Genomic DNA, 20,702 nt, shown 5'->3' on the forward strand with positions numbered 1-20,702 from the left:
CAGGGGGTCTGAGCTGTACCACAAGAAAGCAAATGAGTGACTCATTCAGGTGTCAGTCATATCCACCCTGATGAATGACAGGAGGTCCTATAGGTGGCAACTCATTGTGAGCTACTGAAAATGGGAGGCAGGGAAATAAGCTGAAGAAAAGCATTTGAGGTCATTCTGACCCTCTGAACTCTCTGGTTAGAAAGACAGAAGAAAAAGGTAGATGGGAGGGGAAAAAGAATCACAGAGCCACAAAGGCCCTGAATTGCACCCTAAGGTGGAAAAAAAATAATTGAAATAATTCAAGGAAAGTACATACAAAGCATAAAATTTGAATACTTTTTTTGAAAACCAAAAGAAAAGAGAAACTTTCTGTTTGATTAAAGAAAAGCAAAATGTCTGGCAGAAGAAGAAATCAAAAGGTAGAAAACTTGAAGATGTTTTCCTCTCCCCTGCTTTGCTGAGACATGTTTACCTCAAAGATAAACTATGGGTGAACTGATACCCCAGTCAGTCTGGAACTTGCTCCTCCTGCAAGAGAGGGAGGGAGTTCAGGTCACCAGAAGCTGTCCATCGGTGCCTTCGACTGCACCTGTGCAGAGCTCTGGAGAAACACTCACAACCAGATAATTGGTACCCTCACAAAATTAAAGTTAGTCTAAGCCAGACCCTAGAGCACTGACAGAGAGAAGGAACCATGGAAACGTGAAGGCATTTTGCTGCCTTTATTTCGTCTGAAGAGCTGGAATGTGTGAAGGAAGCTGAAGATAACCAAGAGCCAAGACAGGAGCAAGGCCTGCAACAGGTTCTCCCAGAATGCTGCTCACCTCTACCCAACTTCTGTTTGGGAATCACCTTCTTGCCTGAGGGGAGAATACCAGTTTGCATATAAGGCACCATCTAAAGCTAGAAGTGATGGATAATGTCAACACAGAACAGAGAAACGGAGAGCACAAAAACTTGAAGTGAAACATCATCTCAAAATTTCTTGTCCTTTTTGCAGTTTTGATCTGACATTAACTCCATTAAATACATGTATAATATTTATGTTCTATAAGACAGAGAAAGTAATTCAGAGGTATGCAAACCTAATTTTTTCATTGCTGTGCTTGGCAGAGAGAGGAGTGCTTTGCCTTCTCCTCTTACTTCGGTGTTGTTCTGCTAGATAGCACTGAAAAGGTCCTGCTGTTAAAAAATAACTATTCAGAAAATAACTGGAATCTCTAAGCTGGGAGGCATCTCATATTCTTATTCTGTCTCAGAATCTCATCTATCGCATCACATTTTATTTAAGCAGCATTTTTAATGCGGAAGTTTCTAGGCTATGCAGAGAGACTGGTTCATCGGGGGAAGACACCTGTGAAAACATGGCAGTATTGTAACGCACAAAAGGAAGAATGTTCGAAGATAGTTTCCACACAAGGCTTACAGCTGCAGGTAACGACTCCTTTCAATACGTTTGGCTAAATTCTGGAAGGGTACCCTGGCTGCTGAGCTCAGGCCAATAATCAGCGCAGGCTTTTCTTCTGTTCGGTCTTTTTTGTTCCAAAGGAGCCAAAGAAGCCAGAGGAGAACCCCAGCAGCTTGGCCCAGCAGCAGCTCTTCCAGGCTCTCTCGCAAGAAATGAAAATAGTTCAAGCTTGGTTGAAGCTTTGAGGTTCTCTCAAGTTTCTGCTTCCTTCTGAAGGATAAACAAGAGGTAACAAGAATCTGCTGTATGTGTTGGTTATTTAGCCTGCGCACAGCAACTTTGATGTACCAAGGGATTTTAATCTTTGTGTAAATATTATAGCCATCCACAGCAATGCTTTAGGGGAGAAACAAAGAGATTTATTCAGCTGAAACCACGGGGAGAATGTCAATAGGCTCAATGCAATTGCTTGATTTGGAGTTTAGTCCGGATCCTTGTTCCAATCAAATGAACTGTGGAATGTTTTAAAACAACTCATTGTTTGTTTTGGGACAGTGTAAGAGAAATAGGCTACAGAAATACTTGGGGAGTGACAGAGGAGAAAAGGCAGAAAGTACACTGAACAAGGATGGGGGAGACTTAATTTATTCCCAGCCTTGCCAGCGGCTTGGTGGGTGACTCTGGCAAAATCACTTCACTGCAGCATGCCTGGCTTCCCCACCTATAAGATGAAGACACCGATAACTGTTCTCTTTTAAAGCGCACTTTGTTTCTAGTGATGGAAAGCAACACGCTAACAGGATGGACGCCGCCATCAGAGAGCTTTCCTGGCTCACTTTTTGCTGTCTGGATGACATACAACCACCACGGAAGCACGATGAAGCTCCTCAGGCAACTTCCACCACAGGGCAGATGGCTGAAGCCCCACACGCCTGCCCGCTGTGGGCCAGGGAACCGTCCAGAGAGAGCTCCCACAGATACAGCGCAGATATACTGCCAGCCCTGAAATTTCTGCAACTTAAAGTAGGAGCCAAGGAAAACCTTCAAGCACTGCAACATGAAGTGTGCTCAGCACAGAGATGAAAGATCAAAATCAAGGCCATAAAACCTGTCGCCTTTAGTAAACAGATTGGCAATGGTCACAAGCTTCTTTTAAGATACCGATTGATGATTTCTTTTTAAGATAGATGCCAACTGCATTCTCAGTTTTTTCCACCAGGTAAATTATGGCTGACGCTTACAAGCATTAAACACTCTGAAGTGGTCACAAACGTAACCTTGAAGTTTTGGAAACGCTGCCAGCAGGAATCATACTCCACACATCCACCCAAGTGCAGTCGTCACCCGTTTCTAAATCTACACGCCTGAAAGAGTGTCAGGACCCCAACAAGTGACAAATGCTAGTGTGGGACAAAGCGTTCTGCTTCGCTCTGCTTTTCTCCGCTATCTGCCCTCAAGGTGATTACTACATGTGTCAAAGATACTCTCTGTCAAAAACTATGACCTTGGTATGCGTGTCATTTTCAGAATAACACACTAGACTCAAGACCACTGTTAAGTACCCTGAAAATGACCAGTTTAAGGGATATCCTGTATCGGTTTTGCATTTAAGTAGCACAAGCGCTTTTAAGGTGCACAAGTCACTTCGTCTCAGCTCTAGACAAAGAGCAAAGAGATGTAGTTTAAAATGGAAGAAGGGAATTAAAAAGGTATGCATCCTGAACAGATGCAAGAGGATGAGGGTTGTCCCTGCTGTTCCTCAAACCAGGTGTAAACACGGTATCTGAGAGATTAGCCTCAGAGACCTAAAACAGGAGAAGGGAATCTTTTGATAAGAGCAACTCGATATCAAGTTTTAATGTAGCTTTGTTTCCAGCTTTGATCTTTGTTTGGTTAGAACAAATCTATTTTATTTTATTTAACTCTCAAGCTTGTTTATAGTTGATTGCAAAGCTGATAAATGTGTTGTTCTCTCTCAGGAAATAACAAATTCAGATTTTGACCTCCAGGAGGACTCCAGGTCTGGAAAGAGCCTCCTGCCAGGTGGCACGGCCCACTATGGACAGTGAAGAGGGAGGAAGGGAACCCACACTATGAGGAGTTCCCTACGGCAGGCACAAAACAGCATCCATCCCACAAGAAAAGATGGATAAAGGCACCTGACAGCTTTGGAAAAATCTCAAAGCTGCAGTCTGAAATAAAACCATTACATGAGATCCAAAGGTAACAAAATTTAAAGCTGCCTAACTTTAGCTGTCCTAACAGGGTCAGGGCAATTGAATTATCTTTCTTGAGGCAGAGGATTCCCATGGCAGGGCACCGTTCCATTATAGATGCTGAAGGAGCACAGTTCCACCCACAAACTGCTCTTCATGCACTTGTTCATTACTTGGCTTTGTCTACACCTGGCCCTCTAGCTCATTTCAAATCCATCCAGACAAGCTACATATTTTTGATTCTGTTTCTGAAAAATCTAGACAAAGAACCAAGAACTGAAAACATAATTTAAAAAGGAAGGTAGTAAATGCAAGGTAGTCAAATTTACTGAAGCCATCGATATATCAGATGATTCCACACGTAAACCGCCTAAAACGATGTTCTGCTAGACTAGTTTAAAAGACATTCTTCCTGTACTGCAAAACAAAGAGAGAGGGAGCATAATTTTATCTGTGAAGTAATCGTTCAGGAAAAACTGAAACATCTTTTTTAAAAATAAGTAAGAATGACCAGATCTAAATCAAAGAGTTCTACAAAAAGTGTCTGGTAAGTCTGCCAAAATTCGCCCTGCTTCAACAGCTTTGAATATCACGTATGCTACTAACTGTGAAAGAGGACAGCCTGAGGTAGTGTAAATGTGACCGAGGACACATTTTTCCTTTGCAGTATATGCAATAGCTAATGAGCTCATGTAAATTACTTCCAATCAAATAACACTGATACTTAAGTGGTTGCCAATTAGATCTAAACTAAACTGGAAAATATACAGCTTTTTCACTGTTGATGCAACTCCTGGCAGATTTGGGGAGGCATCCATGAATTGTTTTATTCCACTGAGTAATTATTTGCAAGCCAAAACGTCTGCCCACTTCAGTTTTGCTTCAGTGAACATCCTGGAAGAGCAGACATAGACCAAATCTCCAGGAAAGCATTAAAGACCAGAAACCTTATGTCCCTGTGGATTGCATTTTACCAGGACACCATTTTCCAAATACCCTGTTCCCTTCAACAGATGGAAGTCAACAGATAAAAAGGTCCTAATTTCCCAATGCACAAGGTGGCAAGGAGGCACACGCGTATTTGGAACTGTAATAGGCTATCAGACTGTATTGGTTTCATGAGCACTGGTAATGTTATTAGTCGAGTAATGATAAGCAGTGACAATGAACAGTGGATGGAATACAGTTCTGATGAGCCATACCTAGCTCCTTTTGTATGTTGTCAGGGATTCCTGTAATAGTCTTTCTCCTTTTGACTTTCTTCGGCCGTCTTACCACCGTGTCTGTGTAAATTAGAGACCGCCGAATGCTGGCTTGGCGGTCGAAATTCTCCCCTAATACATGGTAGAACAAGCAAAGCAACATTACTTCCAAGCACGCTGACATCATGCACTTTCTTCCACTAGTTTTGTTGTAGAAATGGAAAAAAAGGCATTAATAAATGATGTTAGCTTGTTCCTACAATGAAGGAAGATACTGCATATCGTCACGGTAAGGCTTTAGACACATCCATTACACAGTACTGCCGGTTTTAAAAGGAATTTTGACTTCCTGAGGCCAGTTCAGATCTGGTGAGACCAGCTCTAATTCCACAAGTGAACGGAATCCTTACTTTAATTTGGCCCTTTTTGTTTGTCTTGGGTGGTTTTGTTGTTTTATTTTTAAGTAATGAGCTACATAAAAAGCAAATCTGTTCATGATAATGAAAGATCACAATGGTTTATGCAGGAACAGACACCGCTATTGGCAACAGTTATTACAACATCTTTGCACAGCTCCATCATTAAATCACAAGACACTTTTTTCATTTCAAGTTCCTTTGAACCTGTCAAATACACCACATTTCTGATGGTGATCTTTTAACTTGAATACAAATAAGTACTATGGATCATGCAGAGATCAAACTCATCTTGTGGTCTCATAAATATTTCAGTCAGAGTGGAAGCTGTTTAAAATTGAAACTCTATAAATGATTATAAAAATATACAACAGTAAGAGCCAAAAAATGTGTAAGTGCACGTTGCCAGACAAAGCCTTATGATGACCATGTGCTGTATCATAATGGGACCCAGAAGCACCACTATCATTAAGCAACTTTTCTTTAGGAATTCACTTTTGTTTAGAGGTTTATAATTTGGCCATTTTACTAGTGGCAAGATAAAACTTGCCCAATAGGTCGTGAGCTGAGTTAATTTTCTGTCACTTCTAAAAATCTAACAACTACTCCCCATATCTCACAAGGAAGTTCCCTTTTTAGAAGTTAATGCATTTTAAAGCACTGCTAAATGTCCCATTAAAACTTCAATGCAGAAAAAACTCGATATACATGTATGTTTTTTGCCTTGTACGCTTTTTTTTTTGAAAACTGATGACCAAATTATTTACCTCTAAAAAGTGATTAATGCACAGTAACTAATACATCATAAATATTATCCCTGGCTGACTGCACATCAGTATGATGTGTGTCATGCAAACAGCATAGAAAACCTCATTACCTCCACAACAGGTAAAGATACAGTCATGTATTAAAGTATAGCATGTGGACTTGTGAAAATGCAAGGAAAAAATGTAGCAGTTTCATTCACTGTCTTGTAAATATAAAGAGGCTGACTCTGTTGGACCAGAGCCTTGTGCTGCCACGAGCCACACTTGTGCTAAGAAAAATCCTTGCAGCTACAAAAAAGTGCCAGTTTCACCCAAGTTTTGGACTGACTGAAGTCAGGGCAGATTAAGGGAGGAGGAAGCCCTTGAGATCTATAAAATTTAGAGCTGTGGATCCCACCAGCTTAGTAGAATCCCTGAAATATTGAGACAGACTATTCACTGTCTGGGGCATCACCACTGTTAGGATGTTAGGACCCTTACGGGGTCTTTTGGTAATCCTGCCATGCAGGATAATAATAATAATTCTAGTCACATTATAACAAATCCAAAGAATTTGAAGGAGAAAGTTTTGCATCTCTGAACATATCTTTATCCATTCAAAGGCCAACAATTGTGCCTGAAATGGTGACTTGCAAGGAAATTAAAATACAGCCTTGAATGCCCTGCAATAAAATGTAAATGGTAAGCAGAGGGTACAAAGAAGGAAAGAGTCTTTTACATGAAGCCTCAGACAGCACGAACAGTGTGACCATGGGGAAATGTTACTGTGTCAGCTGACCCACAGTAACTTCTTCCCTTGAGCTACCCAAGAGCTAACTCAACCAATCCATCCTCCAGGGCTTTTGATACACAAAGGCTTTTTCAAAGCCACTGTGCCAATTTAAGAATTTCAAAGTAGCAGCTTGAATAAATTCCAAAAAGCAAAATCAGAATGTCACATTCTTTTTTTCCCTCTTCACTGTCACTTTTTTTTTCTTTTAACAAATATCGATGTTAACGTTAAACGTATTTTGCAGATTTAAGAATACATTTCTCCTTCTGTTACAGGTTTGTAACAAATCATTTAGGCATTCCTTATACATTTTACTCAGTTTTCCCTCATGCAGTTTACTCAGTTTCCTTGGATTCATTGAAAATATTTAAGTATGTGCTTAAATCTCACTAGAGTCAGTCAAGGCAGACTCAAGCAAATGCTTAAATGTTTTGCAGGATCCAGCCTGGCGCTGATCACCTCCACCATCACCAGACTCCTTTATCTGGAAAGAAAGTTAGTTCCGGAAAACCCATGAGAGCAGACACCATTATACATCTTTTAGACCCCAGGATATATGAAAGCAAAGACCGGCCACCACTGAAAATTCAGCCCAACCCCTTCCAGGCCAGAATAAGCTCAGCCCAGGCACTCCCTAAGACTGAACCGGCTTCCAAATCTGGATGTTTAGTCAGCAGCTTGTCAGCCTAATGCAATGCCCCTGCACCTTCAGGCTACCCGACAGATTTTTACTACTACTGTATTAGTTGCAATCTGTTCACTGAAGAGCCCTGAAAGCTGAACTCGTGGAGCACTTATTGCACAGCCACGTGAGAGGCCATTGTAGCTGAATCATTACTAATGCACTGCTGAAAATGCTGGCAATCGCCAGCAGCCTATTCAGAGTTTAACCTTTTATTTAATGCCAGGAGTAATAAAATGGAAGTTTTTTGACCTCACTTCTGGGAGAGTGAGAAAAAGAGCAAGCGAAGGAAAAAGCCAAATCAAAACAAAAACCATCAATGGTTTGTTCCATGGCACGTTGAACAAACGGCACAGAATTTTTCATCGTTTTTTCCTGCCTTGTGCAGTAACATAAGGAGCTTCACAAAATAAAATTACTGGGCGTGTGGGAGGGCAGAGGAGGGGAGCAGATTGTGACTTTTTAAAGAGGAACAAGGACAGCAGCTTCTTTTTGTGTGTGGCTCCTAGTCTGTTACTTTCACAGTAGCAATATAATTATTCCAAGGGAAAGGGAACGGTGGATCCCAGAGACCAATCTGCATACTGCAACAGCAGTTTTCCTTTACTGCCCTCCCTTTCTATCCCTTCCGATTACCTGTTTGTAAGGGAATAAATGCTCAACAGCACACTCCAGAAAGGTGAGGTGCAATATGCGCATTTTTATCAGAAAAGCTGAGGTTTCCTACATCAGTCGAAGTAAGCTGGTTGAAGTTACACGTGTAATTTATCCAAACACAGTCATGTTCCCAGTGACACTGAATTAAATCTGTGAGGGTTATTTGATCTCTTTTACTTTATTTTTCTTTCCACCCATTTACTTCCTCCATATACTTTTAGTACACAGGGTCATTAAATCAAACAGCAGATTACTCCTTCTGTATACACCCTGTTACTGCTGTTGCAATATCTAAGCCCTGCTTAAGCTTATCGATTATGTCAGATTATCCATTATTCCAATAACTCGGCTCTCTGCACCTGCATCCTACATTCCCTACATAATGCCAACCGGCCTAGTAACATTTCAGCATTACACTTGTTTTCCTTCTATTAATTATCCAGACCTAGAGTGTTCCTCATTTTCTGTTGTTTTCACAGTATTTATTTCAAACATTTTCTGCTGTTTATTTAAGGAAACATCTCTTGTTGATTTCTCAGAGCTCTTTGATGTTTGTCACAGAAGTGCGGCTCCTACACTATCTAAATACTATTAAACAGTATTATTTAAAATACTAGTTTATAACAATACATGTGAAAAAATTATTGGTAGTCACACTGGGAAAGGGAACAACTAATTTACTTTCAAAACAAAACCAAATATTGCAAGCTATTGATTGTAAGAGGGAGCATGGAGCCAGAGAGTGCCATATGGTGTTTGAAATAAATTGGATATTGAATATCATCGTGGTTTTAGCAGACAAACGGTCAATTATTTGAATTAACTAATAAGAGACAACCTTGATATTGTGCAGAAAAAGAAGGATTATTAAATTGAAGAGATAATTTGATCTTTTGCAGAAATTCTATTTATACACAACAAAGTATCTATTCAGCATTAGGCTTTAACATAATTTAACTTCCACAGAGCAGGAGTTCTGCACCTGTAAAGCCAAAGAGCACTTTCAAAATGAAGTGTTAATACACCGTTCATAATACGAAAACATGGACTATTGTCACATAAGTGGAATGTCTTACCAAGGATCTCGCTCAAAGATGTAGCCCTATTAACTTTTGGTGTTCTTACCCTACTCTCCTTGACACCTAAACCTCTTGTTGCTGATATAAATAAGGCCCTGGAGTTCTTTTCCTTGAATTTTGTAACATCTAGTCTTTGGAATACCCAAGTCCCTGATTACCTCCCTTACACAAAATTCCTAGAAGAAAATCCCGAAATATCATTAGCATTGCATAAAACACGATTTTCCATTATGTATCTTCAGCGCAGTCCATAGCCAAACACTGCTATTTATCAACCCTCTTATTGTATTTCATGAATGTCTAATGCCATTTCAAGTCAACATTATAGACTATCTTCACTAATAATAATTTTAAGGGATTCTGAGGTTTTCTCATTAAGTTAGAGATGGACTATTAAACACAAAACACTGTGCAATAAGTAATTTAAAATTCATGCATCAAATATATCAGTGTCAAAATACTATGCAACTGTGTGGAACCACTTTTACCCCTTCTCTCCCTCATCAGTGTAATGCAATTACTGAAATTAAAAGCCTACCAGTCACATTAATAGGAACCACATCTGTTTGGACTGCCTGTGCTTGTTGTCGCATTTTCTCTTCTGGTGTTGGCAGTGGGAGTGACTTGGTCCAGTTGGTTTGGGTGTTGATATCCGATAACTCATTTGGAACTGGAGTTTTAGGCCTTTTGATGGTAATAAGCTTTTCTTCTTCTGGGGAAGAGACAGGACACTACAAACAGAAATACATGCAACAATGTAAGTTTACTACCTAAAAAAAAAAGCTATTACTAAGGTATTGCCCCTGCAGTCAGTATGATTGCTTGTGGAGCAAAATATACCCTCACCAATATCCCACCTTGACCTATATAAAGAGTGATTAAGAACAAAAACAACCACACCACAAACTATGCAAAACAAAACACCTGGATTGTATTTATCTAGGGCATCTGATCAGTCTAAGGAATATAAACCAATAAGAAAGAAAAGAGTGGTCTTGAGCAGAGCAAAGGACAGTTACTAATTATCTTACACATTGATCTTACCCCTAGAGTGATTAACCCCTCCAGTGCCCTATTAGGAAGATGAGATCTGAGCACTGCTTTGCTCCAGCTGCACTAGGTTGCAAGGATGTGTAAGGTCTCAGCAAGAAGCCTATTACAAAGAGAGATTTTGGGAGAGCTCAGTAAAAGAACCAGCTGATGCACTCTACAAATCCATCAGCCACGGATCAGTGAGGTAGCAAGAACAACTTTGCTTTGGCCTTGGGAGAAATTCATGCCACGGTCAAGGGGTTCATTTTGCGTATTTTTTTAAGGATGAAGCAGTTAACGTATAGTAGTCATAGAATGATCATTTAAAAAATCATTCCTTACCAAAGTGGCAGATTTCACCTCCATGGTGGGTGTGCCACTTAAAAAACAAAACAAAAAAAATCCCAAACAATGAAACAAAAAACTTTCTGCACCAGAAAAGAGGCTGCAACAGCTTGTGCAAATCCTTCCACCAGACAAAGTTACTAGCCAAAAAACCCATTTGCTTTCAGGGAGCAAATTTGTTTTCATCACAAGGTCCTCACTTGCATGCCAGTAACGGCACAGAAAGCCATAACGCAGCTTTTTGCTGATAGGACAGTATTAGTCCACAGCAAACCCTGAGGACAGGCACGTTTGGAGCACACAGAAGACATCACTAGGGCTTCTATTAATAGCAGGTGGTCACAAGCTCCAGGCAAACCCAGGAGAAACAGCTCTCTCCTCCCCACTCACACCACCAAGGCACCCCGGGGAATCTCAGAAGCAGGAAAGGAAGAAAGACCTGGAGGAAAACCAACCTCTGGCTCCCAGGCAAAACAAAGGGAAAAAAAAAAAAAAACCAGAAGAGAAGAAAACCATGGAAGAAGAGTTGGGTAGAGGCTGCAGCATGAGCAGAGATTTCTCTGCAGCCTCGGGACTCCTGTGCCTCAGGAGTGTTCGCTTGGGCTGCCTGGCACTGTGGACCTCCCTCTGTGCCACCAGACCAGAGCTACAGCTCTCTCCCCCTTTGGAGAGCAGACCACTACCCAAAACAGGGGCTGGCAGTACCAGATCACCGCCTCTCCTGGTAGTTACTCCTTCACTGCTGTACATGGGCATGGAAAGAAACATCACACCTTCTACAACAGATGGATTTTTTTAATTATTACTATATGCTTTCAGTGTAAGCGATCTGTTTTCTCTTGAAGTTGAGTGCTGTACAAAAGACATGCCCAGACACTGTGCCGCAACCACTGTTTATCATTTCTGATTTTAATTTGCTTCCTGTTACCATGAGGAGTTCCCACTGTTTATAAATAAATAACCATTTATTTATTCTATTATGCTTTGGCTCTACATCCTTTAGGACAGGGCCCAACATTTTATTTAATAAAAATAAAAGCAACTTCCAGGCAAAAAGTAAAACAATCTTCAGGTAATAATAAAAAAAAATTCTGGCAACAAAATTATTACTAATATCATGCTGAGGTTTGGAACCACACTTCTTTGAGGAAATAACTCATTTCTGTCAGTCTTACACTTCTTTACCAGGGAGGCTGCGGAGGGGATAGATGCTGCTCTGTAGGAAATGGCTCAGTGCTGTGAAAGCCCTAGCGATTCTTTCAATGCAAGCTTCCTGAAGGACACCAATATTTTGTCAGTCCTGCATTGTTTTTCAAAGGCTCCAAAATAATTTCTATAAAAATTGTATTGGGTTTGCGTGGCAAGATTTTGGTAGTGGCGGGGGGGGGGCTAGAGGGGTGGCTCCTGTGAGAAGCTGCCAGAAGCTTCTCCCACATCCAACAGAGCCAATGCCGGATGGCTCCAAGATGGACCCACCGCTGTCCAAGGCCAAACCCGTCAGCGATGGTGGTGTCACCTCTGGGATAACACTGTTAAGAAGGGGGGGAAAAGCCTGCACAACACCAGCAGCAGTCAGGAGAGAGGAGTGAGAATATGTGAGAGAGACAACTGCAGACACCCAGGTCAGTGAAGAAGGAGGGCAGGAGGTGTTCCAGGTTCTGTAGCGGAGATTCCTCTGCAGCCCATGGTGCAGCCATGGTGAGGCCGGCTGTCCCCTGGCAGCTCATGGAGGTCCATGGTGGAGCAGAGATCTACCTGCAGCCTGGAGAGGACCCCACACCACAGTAGGTGAATGCCCAAAAGAGGCTGTGAACCCTATGGGAAGCCCATGCTGGAGCAGACTCCTGGCAGGACCTGTGCCCCCACAGAGAGAGGAGACCAGGCTGGGGCAGGTTTGCTAGCAGGACTTACGACCCCATGGGGAAACCACACTGGAGCAGTTCATGAAGAACTGCAGCCTGTGCAAAGGACTCATGTTGGAGAAGTTCGTGGAGGGACCCCATGCTGGAGCAGGGAAGACTGCAAGGAGGAAGGAGCAGCAGAGACAACATGTGATGAACTGACCGCAACCTCCATTCCTCGTCCCCCTGCACCGCTTGGGGGGAGAAGGTGGAGAATCTAGGAGTTAAGTTGAGCTTGAGAAGAAGGGAGGGGTAGCGGGAAGCTGTTTTAAGATTTGGGTTTATTTCTAATTACCCTACCCTAATTTGGCTGACAATAAATTCATTTCCCCAAGTTGAGTCTCTTTCGCCCGTGACGTTAATGGCTGACAGCTCTCCCTGTCCTTATCTCGATCCATGAGCCTTTCATTATATTTTCTCTCCCCTGTCCAGCCGAGGAAGGGAGCGATAGAGTGGCTTTCGTGGGCACCTGGCATCCAGCCAGGGTCAACCCATCACAAAAACATAATGTGAATGCTTATTTTTTTATGGGTACATGTACATACACTGTTTATACACCTATACAGTGCATGCACACATACATATATGCACCTATACACAAAGACAAGCACCTTCCCACCACAAATCACTTGAATGTATAAAAACTTTCATTAACTTAAGCAATTTGGGAGAGAAGTGCCCCTGCAGAAGGCAAAGCTGCCTCCAGGCCATGCTTCCCCCCAATTAGGTTTAAAAACAGCTGGGAGAAAGAAAGGATTTGTAGGGACCATGGCACAGAGGTGCCAGCCCAGTGCCACAGCAGGCACGTGTGTGTGCATTTAAAGGAGTAATCAGAGGCTGAGGTAAAGAAACATCCTTTTCCCTCTTCTACAAAGAGCTTTTCTCTGCCTGAATCAAGGCATGCTTCAAGCCTAGTTTTGCAGTTTGTGTGGGGTGAGGATGAGCTCCAGTGACCTTGGGATACTCTGCCTGGTTGACACTGTCAGCATCAATATCTGTCACATTCAGACTGTACGGCAGGGCCAGGTCTCAGCTGTCATAGAACAGTCACCAGGGGCTACTCCAATATGTCAAGTGACAGAGATATTGGTTACAAAGCCACCCTTCCTTTTCAGGGAAATTACCCAAACCAAGCAGAACCCTTTTTCTGTTACAGTATATAAACAGACAGAAAAACTGAAGAACTGAAGCATTTATTAGAAGGGAATCCTAATTATAAAAAAAAAAAAAAAAAGTGAGGCAGCAATCACAAATCTTGCAGAATTAAAAGCTGAGAAAATGAGGGACGAAGGGAGAAAGACGGATTGAAATGAATCAGCCCAGGGAGCACATAACAAATGAAAAGCAATTGAAAACCCAGTTGTGCAGTTGTGCAAAGCCCTGTGTCAGAGAGTGATTTTCTGCCATAGGACAGTGGTGTGGGCATCTACAAAATAATTCAGTAAAAGAGTTGTGGGCAGTTTTGAGTGTAGGAAGAAATGCTGATACTTCATCTGGAGGGATTCCGTGGTTGCGGGATGAGCATGACTGTCTATTCTTATATTCTTTCCTCCAAAGTGCTCTCAATGATCGTGGTATATTTACTTGGTTTTGTGATGTGAAAATACTTTTAAAGGGCATAACAAAGCCGTACACAGCTTTATTGCACACAGAGGAAGACAGCAGCTCATCTTTCAGCTTTCTTCACACAGAAATTATTTATGTCTAGTTGGGATGAAAATTGGAATGTACATATTTTTAGCAAACATTCCCAGATTTACAAAACAGCAGTGAATTGCTGCTGTATGACAGGAATGTCTTCTCAAGTAAGGCCTGTTGTATTAGAAACAGAACTGGACTAGGCAGTACTTAGAGATTATGTTATCTGCTTAGCAAGGCAGACCACAAACACTATGTTTAAAATGGAATAGAAAGCACTGCCTTTTTAAAGCATCTCTGATTCATAATAACTTTATTGCTAGACTTAAATGGCCAAATTTCTGTGCAACGGGATGTTAGACTCATCTCCTTGGGAAAATCTGCTGGAATTCACCCTTGTTAAGCGACTAGGGAAGAGGGAAAGATGGGATGTGAAATCAACACCCTTGGACCTTGCAGTGTTTCCATGAGCATGCATTAGGGGGGACAATGCATGAACTTTCAAATGGGAGTTGAAATGAGAATCCAGGAAAGAAATGGCCTATAAATACACTATAGACAAGCTATATGGCTCAGTAAGCCAGAGCCTTGCCGTTGCCTTGTTGACATATTGTCCCCCAGCCTACTTAGTTGCTGAGATACAAAAGGGTTTCACTATCTCAGCACATTCATGCTATTTGAGAGGTCTCAGATGACAAGTGAGTATATGCTGTGTATCTTGCCACACGCTCTGCCTAAATACCCTGTTCATTCTTATTCTTTTTATATTCCAGGGGTTTATACTACAATGTTTGAAAAAATACAGGACCTCCAGGAGGAAAGTTCAATCCATACATATTTCACTTTTCAGCAAATAAACTTCAGCCTTCTTGTCATGTCTTTTACCTCCCAGCCTATTGCAATCGTATCTAAAATTGTAATTTCTCAGGAAAATAAAATTGAGGGGGAAAAAAAAAAAAATCAGCATTGTGGACAGGAGCCATACCAATTCAGCTGTCTGTTAGTATTTGTCAAGATCCTATTTCTTCTCCAGCCTTTTACTAGGTTTGATGGCCTCACATGCCCTTTTACCCAATGCAAAGGAATCAAGACAAATCATGACAGAGAAAAAAAACAAACAAAGAAACAAAATCCTCCCAAACTCTTAGATTCTTGTCTTGGTCAATTGAGAATGTCACTTTACGTGCCTGCTTCAGCCCACGAGGTTTCATACTGTGCTATGGGACACTGTCACATTGCAAATTTACATGAAATTACACTCAAGTTGAATTATTCGTGTCTTGCTCTATTTGGTGTCCTCCAGACCAAGGTCTCCAAGTCTAGTCCCCCAGTTTTTCATAGCATATTCCCTTTTTATTACTTCTACACAGAGACCTTCAGTTGCACTAGCGTACTCTGTTATCCTACTACATCCTTTACTTCATAGCCTTCACTGTCTCAGTAAGGAAGGGATTATCTTTTTTTGTTGGCAGAAATTACTGACCATCACGCAAGTTATCACCTTAACCAGCATTGCAGAAACGTTCCTTTCTTGTTCCTCTACTCTGTCGCAATGGGATTAAAAATATGAGAAGAGCCGTACTCCATCAGATCAGAGCTCTAAAAGGCTACCTGGTATCTGCCTTATGATAATGGCCAATCAATGACATACAGGTGAAATTAAATCAGAGGATGCATACAGTGGATACCTTCCCCTGAATATTTTCTCAGCACTGGATAGAGTCGTCCCTCTGCCAAGAACTTACCCAGTTGCTTTCTGAACTCATGTAAAATTTCAGCATCCACAATTCTTGCAGGAATTGCACAGTGTGAGTATGTGGTGAGTGAAGAATTACCCTCGTTTGTTTAGTCAAGAAGTTTCTATACTCACTTCCTTATGCTTTGACCTGCTGTTTCAACCCAGTAAACTGAGCAGTATTTAAAAAAAAAAGTGAAGCCATATAAACTACATGCGCTGCTGACAAGAGCACCCCCATGGAGTTGCAGCAGAGGGGCAGGGAGGCCAGCTGAGGGCACCACCACCCAGCAAGACCTCTAGTTCTGCCAGAACCTCAAGGATCTCAGCGTTCCCACCCCCAAACGGGAATGCCCAATTGTTTTAGCCCCTCTTAACACGGAGCAAAATTTTGAATTAGGCCTCCTCAAGTCCCTCAAGCCAATACATTTGTTTTCATTTAAAATACTGAACAGTCTCTTGCAGGTATTGAAGGGACAACTAAGAATTTGGCTGAGTACAGTGGCAAAACCATACTTTTTTTTTTCCTCATGAATTAACAAAATGAATGTTTTTGCACCTGAAGCTTAACAAACTGTATCAAGGCAAAGATCATAAACCAAATGGCAGTACCTGGGGAAAAATACCATGAGTTTTTGCCATACGAACATTTTTACAGATGAAATAAAGACATGATATAATGCATGCCTGGGAGCAAGTACTCTCTGTAGCTCACATTCATAATTTTTAAAAAAATGGTACTCCAAATTAGTAAAGTTTGTCCTTGGCTAATTAAAACCCAATGAAGGGTCCAATTAAATAAAACACATTTTTTCATTGGAGGAGGGGTTTCAAAGGATGCTAATGTTAATAGACAAAAAGGCATAATGAGGAAAAATAAACAAACCTGGCATGACATTCTTCTGTTGAATAGGTGTTTAGTTTTTTTCTTTTGTTTTTTTAAACAGAAAACAGAAGCAGATAATGACTAAAGGCTGAGAGCAGAGTAAGTTTGCGTATATGCTAAATGCTACAAGTAACATCAAGCTGCAGATACGGCAGCTGGATGGTCCCACTCGTGGGCAAGGTACCTTGTTGCTCCAGGGAACCAAGTTACAGCAGGCGCTAATGCAAGACTGAGAGATGCAGTCTAACAGACTAGACTGTTGAGTGAGACAAAAAGAAACAAAGAGAATGAGTGATAAAAGAGGCAAGAAAAAAGAATGAAAAACACCCAGAAGACAAATACATTCAACATACACAATGCATGTGTTTCAGAATATAAGGGGAAGCAGAGTTTGAAAATGACATCTCAATATATCTTTGACACCGGGAAAAAAGAGCAATACTGAAGGACAGGAATAGCTCCCAAGGCACATCACCAACAGGGGCATGTAATAGACAAGAAAGGAGGACACTGGTCACAGTACTGAAGTGTAAAATCCAGATAAACCAATTTAATCTCCAACAAACTCAATTAGGATCAGTACTGCAGTGGAGCTTTGTCTGTGCTCCATTACATGTAACTTGTAAGAATCAATGTTAAGAGTTAAAGGGTGGTTCCAAGAAATTCATTTCGTATCAACAACTACTCAGAGACCTCAGCTTTCTGTGTTTTCTAATTTTGTTTGCTTGTTTCTGAGTTGGTCTCACTTGCCCCCTTCTCCCTAGCGGTTTTCCTTCAGAACAGCAAGTGTTCTTCATATCTCAGACATTTCCTAAGACTCATGTTGAGCCATGTGTTTTGTGGTATGAGTAACACCCACTGGTGAGACACTCACCTCCAGAAAACATGAGAATGTTTGTGGAGGTCTCCTCTCACATCACCTACCCATGGTTTCACATTGCCTCGGTATAGACAGACGAGTGGACTATCTGGCTGCATTTTTTTTTAAAAGTAGATTAAAAGGAGCAGGGAAAGATGGTTTCCTTTGTGAAATTACAATGCAGCAAAACATTGTTTCTCTGCAAGTTGGCAATTATGTCAACTTGGAAGCAAATTTCCAAACAGCAAATAGCTATTCATCCATCCATCATTATTCTGCTCTTCTCAAGTTTCAACTATTAAGTACTGCATCTACAGAATTTAAATGTTGGGGTTTTTTCTTTGAATAGACAACAAAGCTACAAAGCTTTCATCTGGTAGTGAGGAGTTCACATTTTGAATCACGGGATTTTGGTGACCCCAGTTCCATACTGTCACTGAAGAATTCTTCTGACAACTGAAATATGACTCGCTCAAGGCATAAGATTTATCAGAATTACTTGGCACTCTACCAGTGGGATTCAAATGCAAGTTCAGAGATCTGTTGTGGTAAGTGTTCATTTAAAAGAGAGTAAAATTTTAGGCCACTACAGAAAAAGCCAATTAAACAAATATGCTGGTCAAATGACCCCACAAAACACTAAGTTGTATAACATGAAGGGAGAATCATGCTACCTTCTACAAGGGATTAAGGCCTTTCTAAGCTGCAAATAAGAGTGGCAGGGTTAAGGTTAATGTTTTGAGACAATCAGTAACATCCAAGACTGTCAATTTGGCAACTATCTTTCTCCACAGATCTGAATCATCCTTTCGGCTAAAAAAATTTAAAGGAAACTATTCCGATCTGAAATGGGAGTGCTATTCTATCCCGGAAGCATAATTAATTGCATTAATTTTTTTCAGAATACATAGCAATTGTAAGCAACATGTTACGGTAACACTCCAGAAAAACCGTAACCAAGATAAGAATGACAGGTCGAAGACCTCTAAGAGGCCTCACCCATGCTTATATGCTCTTATTCGAATTGTTAAAAAAAAAAGTGTATTTATATTTTTAAAATATTACATTAGTTTTACATGTGCAGATGGTCGTGTGCTGCACAGCACTGGCTTAGACAAGTTGATAACATATATGTATGCATATATATGCAGTACACTAATAGCAACAAACAACGTGTTAATACTTTCCCCAGTGGAAATCATAACTCCACTGATTTCAGTAGGGTTTTGCAAATTATCATTGTAACGCATTCCACAGTATGAATGTGCTTTACATTCTCTGCTCACTGTCAGTACATACCACACACAGCTAAACAAGATGCTCTAATGTTCTGTGCCAATACATGGATAATGTAATCACCACCTGGATGAGAGCCTGTACATACTGCACAATGCCTTTTATTATGTGATTTAAAACCACAGAGGACAGAACTGAAAACACTGTACCCTCTGAAGCGAGTTCTCGGGATTTGCACGCTTTGTATAGAGACAGAGTTATTTGGTCCATGCTACAGAGGCACATTAGTAATGATTCAAAGAAATTAGACTCTGTTACGATCAAGGATATCCTCTCACTCTCTAAGCAACCATTTGTGACAAAGTATTCTGGAGTAGCTGTCTTGAAAATCCCAGGAGCTCCGGCATCTCAGGTGTGGACATCTTGCTGTCCACCAGCACTAATGCCTTAGCCCACAGCACTGAAGTTGGCCACAGCTTCTCCTTCAGAGCCCACAGGCATAACAGCGTGAGGTGAGGGCAGGGGAGCAAAATTTCTTTTGTTCTTTAGAACGTTAATGCAACTTACTAGTCCTTTAATTGAAATGTATATAAATTGATGTATATAACAATGTCTTCACAGCTTTCTTAGGACTTGTGCTCAACTGTCCCTTTGCTTTCTTTATTTGTTTAATTAATTTCTAGATTCTAAGCTAAGCATACATGACGTTGAGATGTAGGCAGGTAAACAGGAAAAGCATGAAGCAATCTGAAAGAAAGCTGATAGTGGGTTATCTTTCATTCTTCTGGATGCCTTTACGCAAACAGTTGTGATGCACTGGGACAAAGCCTCTACCTAATGAAACTGCATAACTGCCTGTATTAGCAATTCGAAGTGTGCACTGTTACAATGGGAGTACGCTGATGGCTGGTTAATTGCTCTTCCTGCTACTGGAATGTAAACACTTAAAAGGCTCAGAACAGCTACCCTTGCTTAGGGTCTTGCCTCTGGAACATTACGAAACTCCTCCTGGCTTTCATACCTTTATTGTGCCAGTGGGACTTTATATAAATGCATGGGTAGAACTGGGATTTTTAAGAGACTGTGGAAGTCAGATTATCTAACATCACTGTAATTCAAAGGAATATGCATCCTTATGATCTTCTAAAAACCCTACCTTACCTGAACAATGTTATGACAGGCAATTAAACCACACCAGGCATGTACCCTTTAAAGCACTTTGCCCCCCCCCCCATTACCTTTTGTTCAATTTCTTCATAATCATCCTGGTAACTTCCAGAGACTGCGCTGGAGGACGAGGAGAAGGTGGGGCCCTGAGAGTAATACTGCGAGCTCCGGTAGCCATCCCGCCGCAGCTTGTCACACTCTGCCGAAAGACAGAGAAAAGAGAAGATTAATTCATGACAAGAGCCATTACTGTTTACACTTCGTGTACAATGGCACTTACAAAAATACAGAATATTTTACCATGCATTAGCACCGTCTATCCAAAGACCAGAATTCAAAGGTGCATTCCTCATATTTGTATCTATATTTCCCCCTCCCTTCACATATATTATATACATATGCCCACACATAGCGTGTATATACGCATGGCTCTTATCTGTCGCAGGAGATGGCAAGAGCTTTGGAAAGAAGTGGAATATTATTTATTTATTTATTTGAGCGAGGCCTGGCTCGGTGTCTTGACAGATGGCAGCATCTTGCAGGATGGGAGATGGAAGCATGTGAGTAACACCGGGGGTCTCATTTGCCAGGCCGGTAGACATCCATTATGTGCCTTACACATGAAACGACGAAGTTGCTCGCAACTCAAGCACCATCTGCTACATAACTTTGGCACTGACCACTTGTCCTGTCTTCCTGCCTGTGGAAGAGAC

General features: G+C 41.2%; 1 protein-coding gene across 2 annotated transcripts in view; it reads right to left on the bottom strand.

Moving 5' to 3' along the window:
- Positions 1-20,702, bottom strand: part of NHSL1 (NHS like 1) — a 179,346-nt gene that overhangs the window by 14,743 nt on the left and 143,901 nt on the right. For both annotated transcript variants that reach the window (XM_065632591.1, XM_065632590.1), the window contains exons 3-5: positions 20,061-20,188; positions 9,729-9,921; positions 4,818-4,949 (exon numbers count right to left, since the gene is read on the bottom strand). In XM_065632591.1, coding sequence (XP_065488663.1) covers positions 4,818-4,949; positions 9,729-9,921; positions 20,061-20,188 — 453 coding nt within the window. The remainder of the gene's footprint in view (positions 1-4,817; positions 4,950-9,728; positions 9,922-20,060; positions 20,189-20,702) is intronic.

Source organism: Caloenas nicobarica, chromosome 3 (assembly GCF_036013445.1).
Source record: "Caloenas nicobarica isolate bCalNic1 chromosome 3, bCalNic1.hap1, whole genome shotgun sequence".
In the NCBI taxonomy this organism is placed as follows: Eukaryota; Metazoa; Chordata; class Aves; order Columbiformes; family Columbidae; genus Caloenas; species Caloenas nicobarica.